The 21,978-nt window shown below is 40.0% G+C and overlaps 2 protein-coding genes and 1 long non-coding RNA gene across 7 annotated transcripts in view; 2 read left to right on the top strand and 1 right to left on the bottom strand.

Moving 5' to 3' along the window:
- The first annotated feature begins 699 nt into the window (after positions 1 to 699).
- LOC115558956 (cleavage and polyadenylation specificity factor subunit 7) lies at positions 700 to 5,871 on the top strand. 5 transcript variants are annotated; one of them, XM_030377515.1, is made up of 9 exons: positions 700 to 1,050; positions 1,284 to 1,373; positions 1,601 to 1,813; positions 1,939 to 2,042; positions 2,273 to 2,418; positions 2,535 to 2,844; positions 2,955 to 3,058; positions 3,191 to 3,335; positions 3,427 to 5,871. In XM_030377515.1, exons 2-9 carry the CDS (start codon positions 1,293 to 1,295, stop codon positions 3,875 to 3,877), a joined length of 1,554 nt encoding a protein of 517 aa, XP_030233375.1. In that variant the 5' UTR covers positions 700 to 1,050; positions 1,284 to 1,292; the 3' UTR covers positions 3,878 to 5,871. The 5 variants fall into 5 exon arrangements, with proteins under 5 accessions (XP_030233375.1, XP_030233374.1, XP_030233376.1 ...); XM_030377514.1 differs by having other exon boundaries at positions 700 to 1,063; positions 1,259 to 1,373; XM_030377516.1 differs by having other exon boundaries at positions 701 to 1,063; positions 1,306 to 1,373.
- Positions 5,872 to 7,395: 1,524 nt separating this feature from the next.
- On the bottom strand, positions 7,396 to 10,073 carry LOC115558960 (uncharacterized). Its single transcript, XR_003979391.1, has 2 exons — positions 9,843 to 10,073; positions 7,396 to 7,978 (listed from the first exon to the last, which is right to left on the bottom strand). It is a non-coding gene; the product is annotated as an uncharacterized LOC115558960 (long non-coding RNA).
- Positions 9,676 to 21,978, top strand: part of pde3b (phosphodiesterase 3B) — a 35,569-nt gene continuing 23,266 nt past the window's right edge. The window contains exon 1 of the mRNA XM_030377506.1: positions 9,676 to 10,873. Within this exon, the coding sequence (XP_030233366.1) occupies positions 9,941 to 10,873 (933 nt within the window). The 5' untranslated portion in view covers positions 9,676 to 9,940. The remainder of the gene's footprint in view (positions 10,874 to 21,978) is intronic.

Raw genomic sequence — 21,978 nt, 5'->3', positions numbered from 1 at the left:
TAAATAAATAAACATAACATTTTGACTTCTGAAATAGCAAAACGACATATATATATATATATATATATATATATATATATATATATATATATATATATATATATATATATATATATATATATATATATATATATATATATATATAAATAAATACACGTGTAATAAATATTGTTCAGTCTAATCAAATAAATCGTTGCATACTTAATCATTCAAAAATAGTGTCACCTTGTGCTTTCAATCATATGTTTCCATTTATGTTTTGTATTCGTTTGTGTTAATTTGTGTGCTACATCAACATATTCGGAGCATTACCGAAGTTTCTGACTTTTACTGCCCACTGTTGCCTACTGGTCATGGCCTTCTTACAGTAATACTTGTGTATTAATGGGAAGCTGGCACTCTTTGCTCAGCAGCCTCATGTGCATTTATCTGCTTTTTTCCATAGTAAAAAAGTATATGTGTGTGGTGGTCGAAGAAAGGCCCTAACTATATATATATATATATATATATATATATATATATATATATATATATATATATATATATATATATATATATATATATATATATATATATATATATATATATATATATATTTAAAAATTGTCACTGGGCTTTCTACTGACTCTGTTTTCCGGCGCGTTCGTGACGTTAGAGGTTAAACACAACAGGAAGACTCGTCTATTTTAGAGTGATTTCCCGCGTTTTAATAAAACGCATATACGCGATAAATTAGTCGTAAAAATGAAATACGTATCAATTGACTGAGTTATGGCATTTATGATTTTGGTTTCGATTAGCTAGGTTTTGTAAGTTATTTACCCTGCATAGTTTTGATTTGATTTTAAGGAGTAAGATATGCAGACAAACGGAACCATGATGTATGGGAAGTGTGTTTCAGTCCGGCGCAATTTGATAAATGCACTGTTTTAGGAGCCATCAGTAAACAGGCAAATTCGCGTTATGTCTTGTATGCTGTGTTTTTCGTCTCTTAATGTTCATAGGTCGCAAAACACGTGCGCAATCCTATATCCTGGATGTTAATTAGATGTAGGTTCTGAATGTGAGTTTGCATTGTTGTAATATTCCGTAATCGACTTTCCATCCCTCTGGTCGATTAGCATGTTATAGTCGAGTTTTAGACGAGGCATCATATTGTTGTAATACTGACTCAACAAATATTGTAATCAAATATAATTCTACAAATTGCATATTCGAACAAAGTTAAAAAGGAACGCATACAAATAACTGGCTGCAGGCTTATATTACATTGATGAATTTAGGCCTACACGATGGCTTCCGCAGAACCTGCGAACGATACATCTCGGAACGAGCTCCTAAATCTCTACGATGACATGAACGAACATTTCGAGGTTAGTTTACAGACATGTTGACATTGTGGCAAAGAGTAATCCATAGTATGAGTATGTATTGTATAAAATAGATTGATTCTTTTGAATAAATAGTGTGTGTATAACATGGTCATATGTTTTACATACTGTACTATAATGAAATGCATGTAAACGCATCCGACCCTAGATTCCCGTTCTCCGATTTGAGCATCACCACTGGATAACTGTTGATACTTTCTTCATTCTAGGGGAACGACTTTGACAAAACAACAGAGGCAAGTGAACTTTATGACGCTGTTCTGACTGGTTTAGTCAATCAAGACAAGTCGGTGGTGCCTAATCAAATGCAAAAACGTCCAGCTATAAATACCCCACATGAAGTGGGGAGAAAACTACCATCAATAGACCGAGGAGAACAATCCACAAGTAAACATTCCTTGTATGTTGGAAATTTCTCCTGGGTGAGTGACATAAGTTTTTTGTTGCATACACAATGATGCATACGGTTCAGGATTATGTTTGTAAGGTGGACACGTGCAAAACACAGTGCAAAGTCATGTTAATTCTTATATTCTGCTTCTTCCAGTGGATATCTGACAAAGATCTTATGCACATGGCACAATCTTTGGGAGTGATGGACATAATAGAGATAAAATTTGCAGAGAACAAAATCAACGGACAGTCAAGAGGGTAAGATTTGAGGTGCTTTCGCCATTTGTAAGAGAGATAGAATCCACCCTCTACGATTTGCGCCAAATCCCCCATGCAATTGCTTCAGATGCTCTGAGACTAACCAGTTCATACTGCTGTTATTTTCTACCCAATGTTCCAAAACCATGTAGTGTTGTTGCAAATCTTTGATCGATCTGGATTTTTGAAGGTCTGAAGCACATACTTTATAGATTTTACTCTGTATACAGGTATGCCGAAGTGGTGGTGGCCTCGGAGGGATCATTGAGGACGTTACTGGATAAAGTACCACAATGTAAAATAAGTGGGGAGAATCTGAGCTGTCGCTCAGCAACATACCAAAACCTTGCCTTTTTTGAAACGCTGGCAAACAAGCGTAAGGATTTTACATCACATTACAAATATATAATAATTATATATAATGTAAAACTATAATATCATTTGTTTGTTATTCAGGATGTCTTTATAATTATTGTTCTGTGTCCTCTATAGGTATGCCGATGCGTGTTAAGGATCCCAAAGAATTGGACTCGCCACCGCCCAACTCTGTAAACCTCAACCCTCCCCCAATGCCATTGATTTATCCCCTTATACCCCCTCCAAACTACCCTCCTTCAAACCCATTCCTCAATCATCCACCACCTCAACCCATGCACATTCCTTTAAATATTCCCCAACCTATGGTCCCTCCTTTCCCCCCACCACCTTTTCATTATGGTCAGCCACCCCCAAGTCTTCATATAAATCCAGCCTTCTTGCCACCACACACCACACACAACAGTGGTGCTTACCAGCCCAAAAAGTAAGATAATTTTCTGGTGTACAAAAATAAATGTTATAGTTTTGCAGCCATCCACAAACCCGCATGTTGTATATAAATGCGTAACTAGGCTGATTCTTACTTGATTTCAGGAACTCTACTCAAAAATCTGATGATGATTTTGAAGAGCTAATGAACAGAAACAGGACCATAACCAGTACAGCCATCAGCAAGGCTGTTTCAGATGCCACAACAGGTAAATGTATATCTCAAACGGTGAACTCAATACAGAACACATTGATATCACAAAGTAGACATGATCAATTTACTTACAAACAGTTGTAAAAGACATTAACTAATTTACACAAACTGTCTGCCCTTCTCACAGGCGACATGCACATGGCAACCGAGACTCTTTTGACTGCTATTGCAGTCATTAAACAATCCAGAGTATATGAAGATGATTGCTGCCAGGCCCTGGTCACATCACTCAAAGACTGTTTAGTATCCATCCGGGGCAACTATGACTCAAGGTTTGAACGCTACTAATGTAATTAAGTCTTAAAGCTTATTTCACCCAACCTTTAACCTGTAGTCAACATTCAATTGTATGATTCTCCTCAGGAGAGACCGGGAGAGGGATCGTGTCAAAGAGCGAGATCGTAACAGAGACCGTGAAAGAGAGGACTCTCATGGAAAGTCCCGCAGGTACAAAGAACGTTCCTGGAGTGGGGGGAGGGACCGGAATCATGAGCGGGACACGCGTGAGCGAGACACTCGTGAGCGAGAAACACGTGAGCGAGACACGCGTGAGCGGAACACGCGTGAACGAGACACGCGTGATAGGAACACTCATGAGCGGGACACTCGTGAGCGGGACCCTCGTGAGCGGGACCCCCGGGACCCTCGTGAGCGGGACCCTCGTGAGCGCGACCCCCGAGACCCTCGTGAGCGGGACCCCCGTGACCCCCGTGAGCGGGACCCTCGGGAGCGGGACCCTCGTGAACGGGACACTCGTGAACGGGACACACGTGAACGAGACAGGCATAGGGATCCAAGGGACCGATACCGCTAGAGTGGTAAGCTTGCATTAGCTCTCTGGTGCAGCTTGCACTAACTGATAGTTTTTTAAAGCCCCTCAATGTATATGTATGTACAGCGATCCTGTAGTACTAGGGCACCCAACAGCCTAAGGATTAAGCTGTTATTCAATACTGAAATTGTATATTATTATTTTTATTGCAGTTGTTGTGGCCCAGATAATGTTTCTGCACGTGTATGTCTCATGCATACTTAAAATTGATCACTAATTTCTCTTGTACATTCATGTTTTTCTGTGAGCTTCAGAATAGGCATTGTATGTGTATTTGATATTGTCACAGTGATTTATGACTCTTAGAGTTTAACATCAGTATCTAAAGATCTGACAATGAATAGATTGATACTTGAATAATTCTTAAGTTCATATTTTTCAAAAAGATTCATTGAGCCAAACATCTTGGCCACATAACAGTTGGTTTTTAATGTGTGTTTTGCGATCATACGTTTTTACCGTGTGAGCATTATTTTTTTATATATAAATCGCCGGGCATTCTCTGACCATGTAGAATACAGTAAGAAAATTACATTTAAAATGCATTGCATTGAAATTAGAAGATTTAATTGGGCCTTAACCTCTTAAACTCGAGGTTCCCGTGATCACTCTAGCAGCAAAAGGCAAACACTGCCCTTATTATGTAGAAATGGTCATATCAAATTAAACATGAGAAACCCCGCTACAAGCACATGTAAGTCAATTTTACACCCACCAAACAACTCAAACAGCAAGCATATTAATTAGACAAATTAGACAATTAAAAATAGGCTGGAGCTTAAAAGGTTAAAAGTACAACTTTAGAATGTAGTTATGGTCTGTTTTGAGAAATTTACAGTTGTCACATGTGGGCACCTGTTACTTGTTGTCCCTCAACGTTTTAGTGATATTATTATTGAAAGCTATACCTTCCCCCTCACCCCCCAGAACTTTCCATCCCCGGACAAGACTTAGTTTCTGCATCAAGCCCAGGGGCTTCTGGAATTATCAAGCAGGGACTGATGGTGAGATTGACAAAATGAACTATTTTAAAACCAACACACTCAAAAGCCCTACATGCCTTTTGTTGTTTGCCTGTCTGTTCACTTTTCATTTTTGGTCATCTATTTTTTGTAAAATGACCAATAGATTTTTAGGCTTTGGCTGAAATTCAGTTTCTTGTACTTACATGTAAATGATCAATTTCTTTAATATTTTGTATAAAATTTGGGCTTAATACATTGACCAGAAAATCTTCCTTAACCATGTGTGGTTCTATTCAATTTATTAAGCGTTCAGGTTATATTTGCTGAAAAATATGTCTGTTGGGCAACATGTCGTGCTATTGCAAGGTCATAACTTTAACTGGCAATATGTCAGTCATTGTTTGCCTCATAGGGTTGAAATTGTGCGCACTTCATCTTTTCACAATGTTCCCTGAACTAACTGGAGCTTTGATGGCTGCCACCAGCTTTCAGAAATATTTGCAATGGTTGATCATCATGACCAGAGAAATAGTCAAATGTATGATATATCAGTCATTGGGGGAGCTATATATCATAATTGCTACTAATGTGCCTTTAAGAAAAATGATAGGCTCAGTCCATCCAATCTTTGTTGAATTGCAAAAGAAAACCTTTTGAAAATCCTCAAGTTTCTTGCCATCAGGAGATTCCTGCATCAATCACAACTTCTTAACAATCATGCATCAGGTTCACTGTTCACCTGCCCTTGAGGTCATGGCCTGGTTCAAATGTTTGTGAAGAGGAAATGCCTGAGGTTCAAATGTCAAGAATTCTGACGTGAGAATAATGAATTATTAGGATGATTTGATGATGAAAAGCCATGTCACACTCTCAGACATACTGGGACACTTGTATTAGACAAGCTAGTTACTGACATGATTTCAATAATGTATGTAATGGCTGGTAAAATAAATCTAGGTGAAATAGATAAATACAGCAATGTATAATATCGATAAATATTCTAAAACCTAATCTCTGCAAACATTGTGAAGTTTTTTTTAAGTTGAAACAACGTGATTTGCAGACGAGGTCGGTTGAAAAGGGATAACATTTTCTGTGTCTTTTTCTGACCTTATTTAACCATTAAGTTGATTTTACAGTAATCTACGACCTTAGCTGTAGCAATCCCTTTTTTTTGCAGTTGTAAATTTACTTTTTATTGTCTTCCTATATTCTTCCAGGACCAATCACACTTTCTCTCATACTAAATGCTAGGGGTTACTCAATGATAATTATTTTTTCGTATAATGCAAAATTGAACCACACAGTAAGAACAACAAATAACAAAGGAACAGTACAAACTAAAGTACAGAGTATTGTCCAAGGATTATTTTCATCGTCATTCAAAATAATATTGAGAAATACTAAAGGTTTGTGAATTTAGATTTATGTATCTCGATTAATAATATATTGGTGTTTGATCAATGGAGCTTTGAAATAAGGTAATATGGCAATTGGTATTTTACATCAGAAGTCATAATGGGTTATTTTGTTGGAGTTGAACTGCCATTTTGAGAGGAGTCAAGAGAGTTGTAGTACTGTAAATAATAAATCAACGTAAATATACTGTAGCCTAGGCTAACTTAGTTTTCATTAGTCTTGCATGAGAAACATTTTGGCCGTTTCAAACACAACAATGTCCTCTCATAATGGCAAAATATGTTCACGATTAATTACTAATCAATTACCACAATAACATTATTATAGCGCAATAAATACCATTCCAATGCTCCTATGCTTTCAAACTGAAGGAGGTCATTGAGACGGTGTGATGTAAAAGCTCTAGTTCTGTCATTCTATCAATGGGTACAGAAACTTGGGAATTATTTGGAATACATTACTAGAATTGTTGTGATTTATATATTATTTGTCTGTCAGTAGAAAATAGCCTCTTTTAATCTATTTTCAATAGTTTAAATGTTTTATTTTTTTCTCCTGTTCCTAAGAAAAAACAAAGTAGAGTACCTTAATTTCAGTCCATGCTTTGAAATAAAGGACAGTACCGAAAGATTATTATAGTATTAGTTCCCTCGAGATTAACTTCTTTGATTAGCTTTTTTTACCTACATTGTCTGTCCAATCAGATACAAATACAACTAATTATATAGTTGCCTTGACATTTAAGCATTCTCCCTTTGCAAAGCACACCTGAAGAAAGATTCAAATGTAACTTTGACTATACCCTGTTTAAATTTAGGTTAATTCCTTAGCCATGTGATCCTCCTGGCCTAGTGGAGGCCATAGACTATAGGGGGGAGGGAGATGCAAAATGCTTTCTGAAATATTAACATCATCGCATTGATAGGAATTGATTAATTTTTCAATAGAGGACACTTGAAGGTGTTATTTGTTGAATGTGCAGACCACCACCATTGGCAAGTAAATAAAGATAAATAAATGACAGCCAAGTGTCGACACTCACCATCTGTGCTGACAGGCAAATTGAAAGCTGGATAAAATAGTTGAAAAATACTAAAGTGGACCTACATAGCCTTCTCTGAGCAAGTTCTTTATTTGCTCCTAAGACGGTTTATCGCTGTGAAATAATTAGGTTACAATTGTCTTTCTTTTAAGACATCTAAGCAACACATTTATTTCATGGAATACACACTTGTAATTACGGTAAGATCTACTCATGACTTGATGATGGGGCAGTGATAAGCACACATTCACACAATCTGCAATTTTTTCCAGCTTTCCTTCCTGCCCTTGCTGGTAATATTTGTTCAATATTATAGCCTACTTTGCTCATCTTGTCAAAATATGCAGCTCTGGTAGACTTGTCCATATATCCGATTGTTGCCCCTCAGTGCGGTTTTTAGGCTTAGTGTAGCCAGCTAGCAAAAATATATCTTGGGTACTTGGAACTTTCTTCGTAGTTAGACCCCTGGTCTCATAGGATCAATGATCAAATGTCCCTGTTGGAAACAATTGTATGAGCCAGAGGTAGGGAGTTCCAGAGGGTAGGGGCGGCGATGGCGAAGGCTCTGTCCCCCATGGTGCGATACTTGGTCTTGGTGATGGAGGTGAGAAGGTTGGCATCAGCTGAGCGTAGGTGGCGAGTGGCGATGGAGGAGATCTGTTATGTACGAGGGTGCAAAGTTGTTAAGCGCTTTGTAGGTGGTGAGGAGAATCTTGAAATTGATGTGTTGTTTTATTGGAAGCCAATGAAGTTGACGGAGGATGAGAGTAATGTGTTCTCTGGAGGGGGAGTTAGTAAGCAGTCGGGCAGCAGAGTTTTGTACATATGGCAATTTTTGAAGAATAGTGGAGGGAGGCCATACAGAATGCTATTGCAATAGTCCAGTCTGCAAGTGGTGAAGAAGTGGATTAGTGTTTCGGCAGCTGAGGATGAAAGGGTGGGTCGAAGGCGTGCAATGTTGCGGAGGTGGAAGAAGCTCTATGTATGGACATAGAGCTTCACGAGCATAATTTTCACTCCTTTTATTTATTTTTTACGGTGAACGGCCTAATGTATCTATTGCTGTAAATGTGCCTGCTGCAAGGAATCTCCTTTTCCTTTCGTAAAGGATGTTCCCTATGCTAAATAGGAAAGGAACCTTTGAAGCACCTTTCCCTAGCATTAAGAGAATAAGACCAGATCTTATTATGGCTGCCGCTTAGATACTTCTGGGTCATTTCAGTCAGTTAGGAACTTATCTAAGCAAAAATAGTCTGGGGCCTGACTTAAGATACGGGGCAAGGAAGATTTTAAAACGTCCTGTGTGATGGCTAATCACACTCAAAATGCATTTTGCTCAATTTATTGCATTCATATTGCATTTGCTTTTTCTGCCTTCGGTAGAAAAAGGTTCGGTAGGCTATATTCGAATTGTATAGATACGTAGGCCTACATAATGATGAAGTTGTTTACGACACATCTATACCTTTGCATACACTTTCTCTTTTTGCACTGTCTTTACTTGGCACAACGTTTTGTAATCAAACCATTAAACCACAACATAAAACGGGATTTCACTTGGAGGTCAGATGCATGGACCTATAAAGAAAGGTCAGATGATGCGCTATCATATATTTACGCGCGCTATCGGAAACCACCTGCACGTTCACAGCAAAAGGCGAAGGCGATTATAAGAGTTTTGATCCTTCTGGCTTTCCATCTCTTCTGTCGCCGTTTCTGACGTACGCGTTCCCGGGATCCAAGATCCAAATACAAATACAAGATCTCAGCTCCAATAAATCAAAGTGCCAGCCCATCTGTCGCGGGATCTCGGGCTTCACTGCGCCAATAAGCAAAACCAATTCAAAGGGATGGGCCGCCATATTTGTCTGTGTCCATTTATGTTATGGGCACATGTTGGGACGATATCAATTCGATCGATAATCGTTTTATTTTCCTAGGACTGCGCAACAAGGCTAACTAGCCGATTCCAGAGCAATGTTTTTCCATCGATGTTATTTTTCCCAATAGTTTTTCACCCATGAGAAAACAACGCTATACTTTGAAATGCAACAAAAACTATGATCGCAAAACGAATAATATATGTGGTACCTTGTCTTGTATGTTTATGTGTAGTAGGGCTATACGATGCCTAATTCATCTGCTTAAATAATCCTCAAACAATGTGTCGTTCAACGATACATTGTTTCAGCGTCGCAATTAACGTTTGACACTTATTTGAAAACAATACTACTGCCTTTATGTTTAAACGTCGAGCCAACATTTATTTTTCTTTAAAGACATATTAAATGTCCGTAACATTTTAGCCACATGTCGGCCCTTTGCTTATCGAACGCATCGACCAAATCTATGTTTTAAAACTAATCCGAACGTTTGGTTAACAAAAACGTATAAAGGACCAATCCTACGGAAGAAGCATGCTCTGAAGTCACTAAAGATGTATTGCTGCAGACACAGAAATCTCAATTGTCACATGTAGGCGGCGACACAGAGCACCCTTTCTGTAAAAACAACACCATACCTACTCTGTCTTCGGTCTTAAGTGCTGTGGCACATTTGAGTGACCATGGAGTGCGTTTGCCGTCATGTAGTTGAGCGTTAATACGGCACGATTGCTGGATGAAGAAAACTTTTGTCTGGATCAGGTCTGAAGCAAGTGGCGACAGTAGAAACATGGCTGAAGGAGATGTTCTGCACAGCAAAATAAGGCTCCACGATGGCATTGGAAGTGTAAACAGCTCCGAGAGCTTCAGGAACGGTTATGTGAAGAGCTGCGTCACCCCTCTCAAACAGGACCATCAAAGGGGATTTTTGTTCAACGTGTGCAGGTTTTGCAACGAAGACATTCTCAATTCAAAATTGTTTAAAATTTCAGCCCTTTATGTTGGTGCATTTATATTTTTTCTAGTTTCTTTTATTTTTTCTAGGGGTTTACAAAGTGACTCGCTTTGGGATTTGCGGACTTTTTTGTCGGGGTTCTCTCAATCTATCAGTCCTTTATTCAGCATAGGCTGTGCATTCTTCTTTTTAACATTTTATCTGAGAAGGAAAAAGAAAGAAAGTAATACCTGTTGGCTCCTATCACTACCAGCATCATGTTTCCTTGGAGATTTTTTGGTTTTGCGGTTTTTGCAATGGGGAGAGGACCAACACCAGATGCAAATGGTGGGCAGGTTGTTGTTCGTGTTGGGATGTGTAGGTCTACTTACACTGATCCCGACTTTGAAACTCAAACACAGTATTCTTATACTGTTTTTTGCAAGCGTTGTATGGTTGGTTTCGTTCACTAGTTTAACCGGCCTGCCTCCATTATTAAGGCCATTCTTTGCTTGCTTTGCTGGGATATGTGGCTCACTGTTGGGACTCGGGTTTGACCATTATTACCCGTCGAGGGAAGTACCAAATAGGATTTCCAGCGCAGAGGAAAAGGTCCCAGTGATCAGACCGAGGAGGAGGTCCAGTTGCGTTTCATTGGGAGAGACGTCAACCAGCTATTATGGAAGTTGTAAGATGCCCCGCAGACCCTCCTTGCCATGCATATCAAGAGAACAGGTAGGTCCTGCTGCAGGTGCTCTTTGTAAAGTAGGCTTACTACGTGTTCATGCAGAAAAGACATGCACAGAAAATAAACTTAAAAAATAAGAGATGACAACAATTTACCACAATTTATTCTTTGTGGAAACATTTGTGTATTTTGCTTTGAAGTGCCTCTGAAGTTGTCCCAATTGTAAAAAATATAAACATTTGTGAGTAGGCATTAGTTATTTTAAACCTTGACAATAACCTCACCTCAATGAATGTTATTTTTTGTTTTATGTCTAAGGGAGTATCAAGTCTTGTTCACTTAGTTTAGTGGTTATTGCAAAACATCATCCATACATATTGATAACATCTTCCGTAACGTATAAACATCTTACACATTAAACCATATTACTATGACTTAACTGACCCTGTCACCATTTAGAGTATGCCCCTTGAGTTGCCTTTTTGGGTATGAAATGGGCTGTAGAAATACATTTGCCTTGCCTGGTGTGCCAGTTTGCTACTTGTTCTGTTTGTTTTTAGGATTAATCTGTCTAGACAGAGTCGATTTCAAATTTCAACCAAAAAAACATTTTTGGTTGGATTGATACATTGTCATATAATATTTAGATATTAAATTACTGTATCGCCATTGAATAAGCCCACACCAAGTGCCTATTCTATTCAAATACTAACAGGCACTTTTCAAATTGTCTATTTAATACAACCTTTCACATGAAAGGGGGTTAATAAAACCTTTTGCATGGGTCAAGCCTCTTATTGATGGTTTTTTACATTAGAAAAAACCGAGAAGTAAGAAACTGCAAGCAAGTAATGTTGAAAAGATTACTGCCTTGTTTACAATATGTCTTTGTAAATTCAATTCAGAATTATCAGCTAACTTTGCCATTTTAATATGGTTTCCTTAATATTTTAGCTCATTCTTTATCTTGCAGCCTTCAGTAATGGTTATCAAAACCAGTGGTGTATATGCATTGGCTTGATCTTCCAACTCTTTTTCTGAGTTATTTCCGGATTAATAATTGAGTCGGATTAAGGCATTTTTGCAAACGCAGCCCATCCTGATTTTTTACCCGATGTGCGATGTCACCAAATGGTAAATCGGGTCCTAAATGTCAGACTGACTCCTGTCATACTGTGGGAATGGCTGAGCTGTGACGTGCACACTTGGTCAGTTGAATGACAGCCAATTTAAATAATTATTTTAAAATTGAAGTCAGGTGTTGAGTATACATGCAGGGCATGTTGCAGTCATGGTATTTTCGTTCGACACATTTGTTTACATATTTCGTGTGCCTTACTGAACATCCACCCTAAGTTCCACCCTTTGTTCAAATACAAACTAACTGTTATAAAGTCTATCCCCCAAAATGACATGTATGTTTAAATGTTAAACGTTCCAAGACAACATCAAGTGAGGTTAGAAAATATAGGGCAACATTAAGGGAAGCCATTGTAGGTTTTCCTATGTTTCGGTCTGAGTATATGTATGTGTATATATGTACATACATATATCTTTTATATAACAATGTGTAACAAATGTGTAATTGCAGTTGCATATATACATATATAACACAAACGTAACAATTTATATATATATACTATCCTCACAAGTATGAATTTGAGAGTGCAGCTATTCCTGAAACATAGGAAATAATACAATAATACATATAGGCCCATATTTAGGCCTATATGCAATATCAATATTATAAAAGAAGTACCCTTACACAGGCATCGTTTATTATCAATGAATGCCCGCCATTAGTAATAATTTTTTTGTTATATTATGATATCTAATACATTTGGCATGTTGCACTCTATAAAGTAGTAAGCACTATCACTGCATCCAATGTTTACCCTTACTCTTAAGGAACGCACGCACGCGCACGCACGCACGCACGCACGCACGCACGCACGCACACACACACACACACACACACACACTGTACATATGTGTACATTAATGGGCACAATGTTTAAGCAGTAGGTGAACATGTATGAGTTGCAGTGTTTTATCTCTATTACATATGATACACATTTTAAAACCTATACTATTTTTGGTGCATTTTATATTTGAAAACCAATGAATTCTCAACATCTTCAACAGCTCTTTGGGAACTATATAGACAGAGGTTGCAAGTCCATGGTGTCTGACTTTGTAAATAAAAGAAAAGCAGATGTAGCCTTTACCACTTATTAGGCTATACAGCTATATTTTAGATTGATAAATTATTTAACAGTGTTCACTAATGGATACTGTATGAATTGGTATGAGTGAAATTGGTGAGAAATAAATTACTAATTATTAATAATGGTGGTACTCACCTATGATTGATTCACTGTTGACACCAGTGTGCATCTCATTTGCAAATAGGATTTACTGAGAACAATTTTTACAATGACGTATAATGTGAAGCCTATAATCTGCAATTATGAGCTTCATCCATCGCATTAATATCAATATGTAATAGTGTTATACATAAATTATCTAGAACTGTATCTTTTGTTTGACTCACTTTACTACTAAATGATATATACAATGCAATATGATTGAAAAGGAAAGGTTACTATTTCCTGTCCATAAGTTGTTGTACAGAGGCTTTCAATGCAACAATATGAAACACCCTAAATGCACAAGAGACCGTATAAGAGGATGTCCTGGCTAAGTAGAGGAGAAACTGGCTCAGAGTCCCTGTTTTTTTTTTGTAGTTCCCACTCGTGACGAAGGGGTCTAGAGGTGGTGGTGGGTGGGTGGGTGGTGGTTGAGATTAGAATGCAGGCAGGGGTAAATAATGCTCTTAACAACCCCCCCCGTCCCCATTTCAACGGGCTGCAGAGAAAGGCTGGGGAGGGACCTCGGGAGGGGGTTAGATGTGAGCCAGCGTTGAAACAGCAGTGTGTCTTTCAGATGTCACGTTCTGTTGCTGTAAAGCCATGTGGAATGATATAACATTGACGTCACAACCCAGTGACGTGCAACCGGGCGACTGCAAAAAGGGAAGGGGGAAAAAAAGCCAAGTTTTACTAATCGCCCAATAGAATATAAAAGAGCCCAGCCACCAGCTGGGATGGGAAAGGAGAGACGCAGAGGGTGTACAGCAGAGAGAATGTGCTTTGGTGAAACGCAACGCAACATTGTTTGTGGCTTGAGCCAAAATCTAGAACTAAATGAATGCAAATATTTTATTTTATTTGAACTATTCTTATATATATATATTTGAATGATATAAATCAGTATATTTATATACATATTTATTATGATAAATGTTGTCATTTTAATAATAAATTTTCAACTTTATTCAAGGTGTATCATTTCGATTTTTACTCTAATTGCTGGGGACTTGCAGAGCATAACATGTGAACTCTCGCCTCTCGGGATATTGTATTGTAGCCATAGTGTTTGTATTTTTCTGTGTTCCAGCCACCAATGATTTACTGCCGTGTAAATTCTCAGTCACTTACCTCCTTATTTAGCTGTGAGAAAATTGGCCCTATAGTCTCTGGTGAAATTTTGTGTAAATTATGTACATGCAGACCTTTATAGATGCTAGAGGAATATTGTTAAGACAATATACTTATACGATTGCTAAAGTTTCCATTATCGGGAAATGGAAAGGCTGAATATTGCCTCAGCAGAGGCAATATTCGGTTAAAAAGTAACTTATTCACAAACTTATACCCCACCAAGCTTTCCTAGATGTTTGAAATTTGGCCCAGCTGTAAAAAAAACACAAAAACAATGAATTTGTAGCTGTAACAAATCTGGTTCATGTGAACCTTGATGAATGCACCAACGCAATATTCTTATAAATGTTCTCACTCTGCCCTCACAGTAATCCATACATATGTATACCCATTTATCATGAGCTCCACGTAGAAACAAACAAGAAGATGCCCAGACTGTTTTGCTGCAGTACATAGTTGAGCGGATTTAAGCCTGTTTTCTCCTCCGTCTTTGTTTAAGGTGTTGAGTTAGTGGAGTGGCTGTTAATTTTCCCTTGTCAGTAGCCAGACATGAAGAGTTGAAGGGGTTAAGCTGTATGAGGTGCCGTGTGTTCGGCTGACTGCAGATTGAAACAGGATGCAGTGACTGCATTGTCAGCCCTGATGGTGTGAGTGCAAACAGATGAGGAAATGCTGGAGCGGGTACTCCAAAACTCGGGTTACCTTGGAAACGGTCTGCGTCATGATCACTAGCAATTAGCTTGGAGCTCTTTAGTTTTTATGATAGCTTTAGCAGAGCTTGGTAGAGCAAAATTCACTTGAAATATCTTGATTTGAAAATAAACTGCATAGTTTTATTTTGTTAATTTGTATTCCTTCAAATCGCTCATTAAAAAAATCCCTTCTGACTCCTAAATGGTGAGTAACAAAAGGCTAAGGTTAGGCAAATGATGACAAACTCTTTCCAGCCCAAAGTCCACTGGTTGGGTAACAAAATAATTAGTTGAAAATTAGTTTTGAATTTTTGGGGATTACGACATCATTTTCAAAACGATAGAAACATGGAGCCCTATATCTTTGAAGTCAACGTGGAGGTTGTTGAACCTTGTGTTTACTGTTGTTCAGCCCAGCAACAGGCTAATGTCGAAGGGAGGGACAGATAGTGCATAGCTTTGTCCAGATGATGGCTTGTGAGGTTATCAGTCTGCCACGACGGAGGCGATAAGAGCGAGTACTCATATTACTTGGATGCCATGGGGTGATACGGTTTTGTTCAACTAGGTTAAAATAATATCTTGTACTACGTGCAAGATGTTCCAGCAGTTTTCATTTTTTTGTTAAAAAAATATATATAAACTTGCTTCATTTATCTGTGTAGAGGAAAATAATAAGGCATGACCACTGTTGTCAAACTTTTATATCCTTCCTTTTATTTCCTTTCTTCACTCCCTCCCTCCTTCTCTTTCCATTTTCCCATTCTTTGAATTTCTGTCTGTCTTCCTCCGTGTGTCTGTCTTTTGAAAATGGTGTCAGCACTGCTGCTTTTACACCAAAAGGCTGTTGCTAAGTGACGGTTGACGTCAGCCGCAGCTACAGAGGAGGGCTTGTGTGTGTTTAGCAGCTGAGGGCAGATCCCACTGAAAATGGCCAAACTATGAAGCAGTATTAGTCACTTCATTGAGGAACATATACTTCTACCTATAATAACAGACTTTGAAAAACTGTGATCTTTAGATTCCCTATACATTGTGTTCATAATGGAACTATACAAAGTATTGTCATCGTACGGATTGTATTTTGGACTGGCTAATCCCCACCTCCTTTTCTTGTAGTTTCTCTACTTTTTTACTCCTTATTTCTCAAAGTCAACCCCCTCCTACCCTTAAATCAGCTCACTATGCACCCATGTGCAATAACACACAACACACACAGACACACACACTATCTCTCTCGCCTTCTCTCTCTTTCCCTCACAGGTACACAGGTTGACATACCAGAAAGCGTCCACAAAAAAAGTGTGATCTATTTGTATATATATTTTTTTTTGTGGATATCTTCCTTACCCGGCCGTATTTCTTAGTTTAATTGATTCTTGGAGATCCTTTTCTCTCTCTCTTTCTCGCCCCCTCCACATCCTGTCTCCTTCTAAGCCTTCATTTATCTCTCCCTTATTGACAGCAAGAGAAAAATGTATCTGTTATATAGCAGATCAACCATGCAGAACTACAGCTCGCTGCTTTATTTCATGGCATCACAAGAAAGCCCATTTCCCCTTTCTCTTATACAGTATGATTCCATTTCTCTTAACAATAGTATACATACAGTTTCATCCGATTGATCTAAACAACACTCAATGTACAGTATCATTCCAGTAATATAAACCATACTGCAGGATCATCCTATTGCTCTAAACAATACTAAACAGTACCATCCTACTTGGCAGGATTTCTGGGTGAATATAACACCCACTAACCATAAGCTCTGTCAGAAGTTAAATGAAGATAAGGATAGCAATACGGTTCCAATACGTCACACATTGAAGTTTGTGGTTTTTCGTTTTTCTGTGTGTGTGTGTGTGTGTGTGTGTGTGTGTGTGTGTGTGTGTGTGTGTGTGTGTGTGTGTGTGTGTGTGTGTGTGTGTGTGTGTGTGTGTGTGTGTGTGTGTGTGTGTGTGTGTGTCTCTCTCTGTCTCTGTCTCTGTCTGTGTCTGGGTTTAAGCTTTTACACATTACTGTGTGCGCGTGTGTCTCTGTGTGTGAGAAATTTGTGCTGCATATTTCTGGGAGGTCCCTGTTAAAGTTAATGTCATGTCTGGGCACAATGAGGACTTTTAAGGTGACTGAGACACAGTGGGCGTGTGCGGTGTACAGCTGCTAATCTCACCGACCCGTCTGCAGCTCTCGCACGTGTGCTGCGCTGATAGAGCTGCATGTGGGCTGCTCTGGTCTACTGTTTGGGTTGGGGCCTGGCCGAGAGGTGCTGAGTGTTATTAAGGCCCAATCCCATTTCTACCCCTTACCCCTAGAAATTGGATTGGGCCTAAGGCTGTCCGCGGTAGTGTCTATGTCTATGAACGACCCTTCAGATCCCTACCTGCTGTCAGGGTGAATGCTTGGACACAGCGCACGTCACCACAGTTAAAAGAGCTGGGATTGGATGGTGTTTATTCGATTGCTTTATGTATTCTGTGCACGCTTTATGTCTTTTTATGGACAAACCGAACCACACTATATCACTTTCGTTGTACGTGCCAATATACTTAAAATAATAAACCAATTCAGATTCTGAGATTATGTCTACATTTTGCTAAATATTGTTTTATTGCTGGATTGTAAATGCCTGCTGAATGGGGACTCAAATTTGGCCTCATCTGGGTGTGTGTGTGTGTGTGTGTTATAGCCTCTCTCCCTCTCCCTCTGTCTAAATCCTATTCTGGGTCAACCAAGGACTAGCTGTAGCACGTAGACCTCCAGCCCCCTGACGCAGCTACAGGCTGCCATCATAGACATGGAATTTAGAAAATCCCCATATTTCGGATATTTCCAGAACCACGTCCATCAACACATGAGAGGACGAAAAATTTAAGGGAGAGTGTTGGAATGTCACTTTGCGTGCCCCGGCTCCACCGCCATAGGCCCACCCATCTGGAGGGTGCATCAGCACTATGTCTGAAAATACTTAGGCTTAAGATAAAACGTCTACTTCAACAAATCACGGTTAACCTTCCTGACCAAAAGCGAAAAAAAAGATAATAATCCAAAACAAAGTGAATAAAGTTGCTTGCACAGGGTTGCTTGTACGAACCGCAAACTTTTCTTGCGCCATTGATACTGCGTCAATACATTTTGCTGAAATATCGAGTTTGTTTAGTTTTTTTAAGTCGACTTTGTATGGGTTCTGCCGAGCCTTCGCTTTTGGTGTAAACGCGTACAGTGAAGCAGAATATTAAATGGAGCCATATTTTGCCAACATTAAAAAAAGGATATGTTTTTTTTGTGTGACTGCCAAATCATATAAACAAAAGTATTTCCATGCCACAAAAAGGACTAATTTGGACATTTGAGGTAGGATTGGGCGGGATGCAGCTCGGACCTTTGTTCTACTTCCTCCTGTTCAGTGTACCAGCCCCTGGGCCTCAGCCTGACAGTCCGCATGCTCCCGTATTTACCGACCAGGGCATTTGTGTTGGGTGACGTTGGCACCTCTTTATGCGTTTATACTTCACCGTGTTAATGTTGATCAGATGTCTGTCCTGACCCCCTTCCAGCCCTTTCCCCCAAAGAGTTCGTTGTTCGCTGACATTCCTCAGATAGGACTTTGAGATACCCTGCTCTTTGGTGAACCACCATTCCTGGGTGCCGACTGAATTGTGTTGAAAAACAGTGCACTTGTGTAACACACACACGTGTGTGTGTGTGTGTGATCGATGAGAAAATGTAAAAGATTCTTCAGCAATATGCTGCAATCAAAAATCAATCCACTACAAAGCGTGTCTTAAGCGTGTCAAGCTTAAAAAACATGTCACGCTTAAAAGGCGTGTGGCGTAAGCACTGAGTCCCTCTCTCGTTCTTTGGTTTTGAGTTCTGAAGCTGTGGTGTAGTCTAGCTATTACCCATCGTTAGTGATGAGTCTTTCTTCCTATTATTCCACTCTCTCTCGCTTGTTGTCCGTGGTTCACAGTGATCCTCCCAGGTGGAGTGTCCAGACCGTGTTCCTCATGGAGACACTTGCACCTCATTATGTGTCTGCAGCTGAGCACCTGGGACCTCGACTCCCGTGCTCTGTTGTTACCAAAACACATCATCACTGCACTACGACGCTCGTGGACCCTCTTCTGTAACCTATCATATTGTTGCAAGGTTACGCAATGGCAAACTTTTCCATCAGGCTTCATAAAGGATCTTAAAGTTACTTTGGCATTGTCAGGTGTAAGGTGAGGTCTAGTGCTATTCAACACAACAGTGTGTGCGTGTGATGTGCAATGTTTGTTGTCTTGCTATTACCTAGCTGGACATATGCAGGCAGTGCACTGCTTTATTTTTTTTAAACTGCTTCTCTGAGACTATACCTTTTGAATATGTTTGATTAGATTATTTTTTTTAAGGGGGAAGACTTCTAATACAAAGCGAGAAAGGTTCATGGCATTAAACAGACATTTCTTCACACAGCTTATTGACGTTAAACTTCTGCATAGCGGAAAACCGCACGTCATTATTTATGTTCTACTATTATTCCACAGCCTTTCTCCAAAGTTGTTGATCTAACCTTCAAATGCAGGAGCCTAAAACTACGGTGGTGGTCACCACCGTAGTTTACACGGCTACTGTTGGCTTTCACACATTGGAAACATGAAACCAAACGGGGAATAAAGAAATTAAATTAAGAAAAATACCAGTGTGGAAATATGAGGCATGTGAAGCTGTGTGCAGTAATGCCGAGCCTTACCGCACCCCACGAGGCCACTACTCCATGAGGTGATAGGGGGACAAGATCCAGCATGCTTCCACTAATTCACCCAACATATTGGCTAAATCCCTCAAAGGAACACACTAACCATTATTATTTTAGTCATATGGTCTACCTCTTATAACTTTATGCACCCCAGATGGATTATTTTCCAAAGTGTAACTATGGCTTAGTGTATTTGAAGTAAACAAATCCCTTACATGTATTTGTGATGGAGTATAACTTTAGAGGGGAAATGTGGAAGCTGTGGTACTAAGCTATCCCTATTTGGTGATGATTTAGTGGTTAGAGATGTAGGGGAGGTAGTGATGTGGCGGTGTTAGAGATGTAGGGGTGGTAGTGGCGATAGTGATGCAGCAGTGTAAGATATGTAGGGGAGGTAGCTGTGGTAGTGATGTAGCGGTGGTAGAGATGAAGTGGTGGTAGTGGTAATAGTGATCTAGTGGTGTTAGAGATGTAGCGGTGGTAAAGATGTAGAGGTAGTGGTGGTAGTGATGCAGCAGTGTAAGAGATGTAGGTGTGGTGGTGATAGTGATGCAGCAGTGTTAGAGATGTAGGGGTGGTAGTGATAGTGATGCAGCAGTGTTAGAGATGTAGGGGTGGTGGTGATAGTGATGCAGCAGTGTAAGAGATGTAGGGGTGGTAGTGATAGTGATGCAGCAGTGTAAGAGATGTAGGGGTGGTGGTGATAGTGATTCAGCAGTGTAAGAGATGTAGGGGTGGTAGTGATAGTGATGCAGCAGTGTAAGAGATGTAGGGGTGGTAGTGATAGTGATGCAGCAGTGTAAGAGATGTAGGGGTGGTAGTGATAGTGATGCAGCAGTGTAAGAGATGTAGGGGTGGTAGTGATAGTGATGCAGCAGTGTAAGAGATGTAGGGGTGGTAGTGATAGTGATGCAGCGGTGTAACAGATGTAGGGGTGGTAGTGATAGTGATGCAGCAGTGTTAGAGATGTAGGGGTGGTAGTGATAGTGATGCAGCAGTGTTAGAGATGTAGGGGTGGTAGTGATAGTGATGCAGCAGTGTAAGAGATGTAGGGGTGGTGGTGATAGTGATTCAGCAGTGTAAGAGATGTAGGGGTGGTAGTGATAGTGATGCAGCAGTGTAAGAGATGTAGGGGTGTTAGTGATAGTGATGCAGCAGTGTAAGAGATGTAGGGGTGGTAGTGATAGTGATGCAGCAGTGTAAGAGATGTAGGGGTGGTAGTGATAGTGATGCAGCAGTGTAAGAGATGTAGGGGTGGTAGTGATAGTGATGCAGCGGTGTAACAGATGTAGGGGTGGTAGTGATAGTGATGCAGCAGTGTTAGAGATGTAGGGGTGGTGGTGATAGTGATGCAGCAGTGTTAGAGATGTAGGGGTGGTAGTGATAGTGATGCAGCAGTGTAAGAGATGTAGGGGTGGTAGTGATAGTGATGCAGCAGTGTAAGAGATGTAGGGGTGGTGGTGATAGTGATGCAGCAGTGCAAGAGATGTAGGGGTGGTAGTGATAGTGATGCAGCAGTGTAAGAGATGTAGGGGTGGTGGTGATAGTGATTCAGCAGTGTAAGAGATGTAGGGGTGGTAGTGATAGTGATTCAGCAGTGTAAGAGATGTAGGGGTGGTGGTGATAGTGATGCAGCGGTGTAACAGATGTAGGGATGGAGTTGGTAGTGAGGTTGCGGTGTGACTGAATTGTACTGTTAGTGATGAAGTGGTAGTAGTGAAGTAGCGATGGTAGTGAGGTAGCAGTGGTAGTCAGGTTGCATTGTTAGTGATGTAACGGTAGTATTTAGTAAGGATGTAGCCGTTGTAGTGAGGTAGAGGTGGTAGTGATGTAGTTGTGGTAATAAGTTTGCGGCGTGGGAGATGTAGCTGTGGTAGTGAGGTAGCGTGACTGTCCTTTTGACTGCCCTTTTGACCCCGCCCACAGCTTGGCTCAGAGAGACAAAGTGCGTATTCACATGCTTGCTTGTATTGGCCAGGCCGTGAGGAGTCAGGCGTTAGCCAGTGTTTATGAGAGTAGCCTGCTCTGATCCCATGATAATGCCAGATGTTCCCTTACAAGGCTTCAAACCTCCCTCATCTAACATGTCCATATCAGGTATAGGCTTCCTGTTGTACGAAGGGCCCCGGGGCTCCTGCTCTCGCCTGCTCTTTGGCCCTGCTCAATGTTGCCTTCTTGATTAGAACATTGGGAACCTTAAAGTAGGATCAGCAAGCATT

The sequence above is a fragment of the Gadus morhua genome, chromosome 14, assembly GCF_902167405.1.
Source record: "Gadus morhua chromosome 14, gadMor3.0, whole genome shotgun sequence".
Lineage (NCBI taxonomy): Eukaryota > Metazoa > Chordata > Actinopteri > Gadiformes > Gadidae > Gadus > Gadus morhua.
Note: the sequence above shows the minus strand (reverse complement) of the source record. Positions and strands in the feature narration are given on the sequence as shown.

Coding starts and splice junctions, on each gene's coding strand:
- LOC115558956 (XM_030377515.1), top strand. CDS start 1,293: ATGGCTTCCGCAGAACCTGCGAACGATACATCTCGGAACGAGCTCCTA. Junction 2,043..2,272: donor ATCAACGGACAGTCAAGAGG/GTAAGATTTGAG, acceptor CTCTGTATACAG/GTATGCCGAAGTGGTGGTGG. Junction 2,419..2,534: donor TGAAACGCTGGCAAACAAGC/GTAAGGATTTTA, acceptor TGTCCTCTATAG/GTATGCCGATGCGTGTTAAG.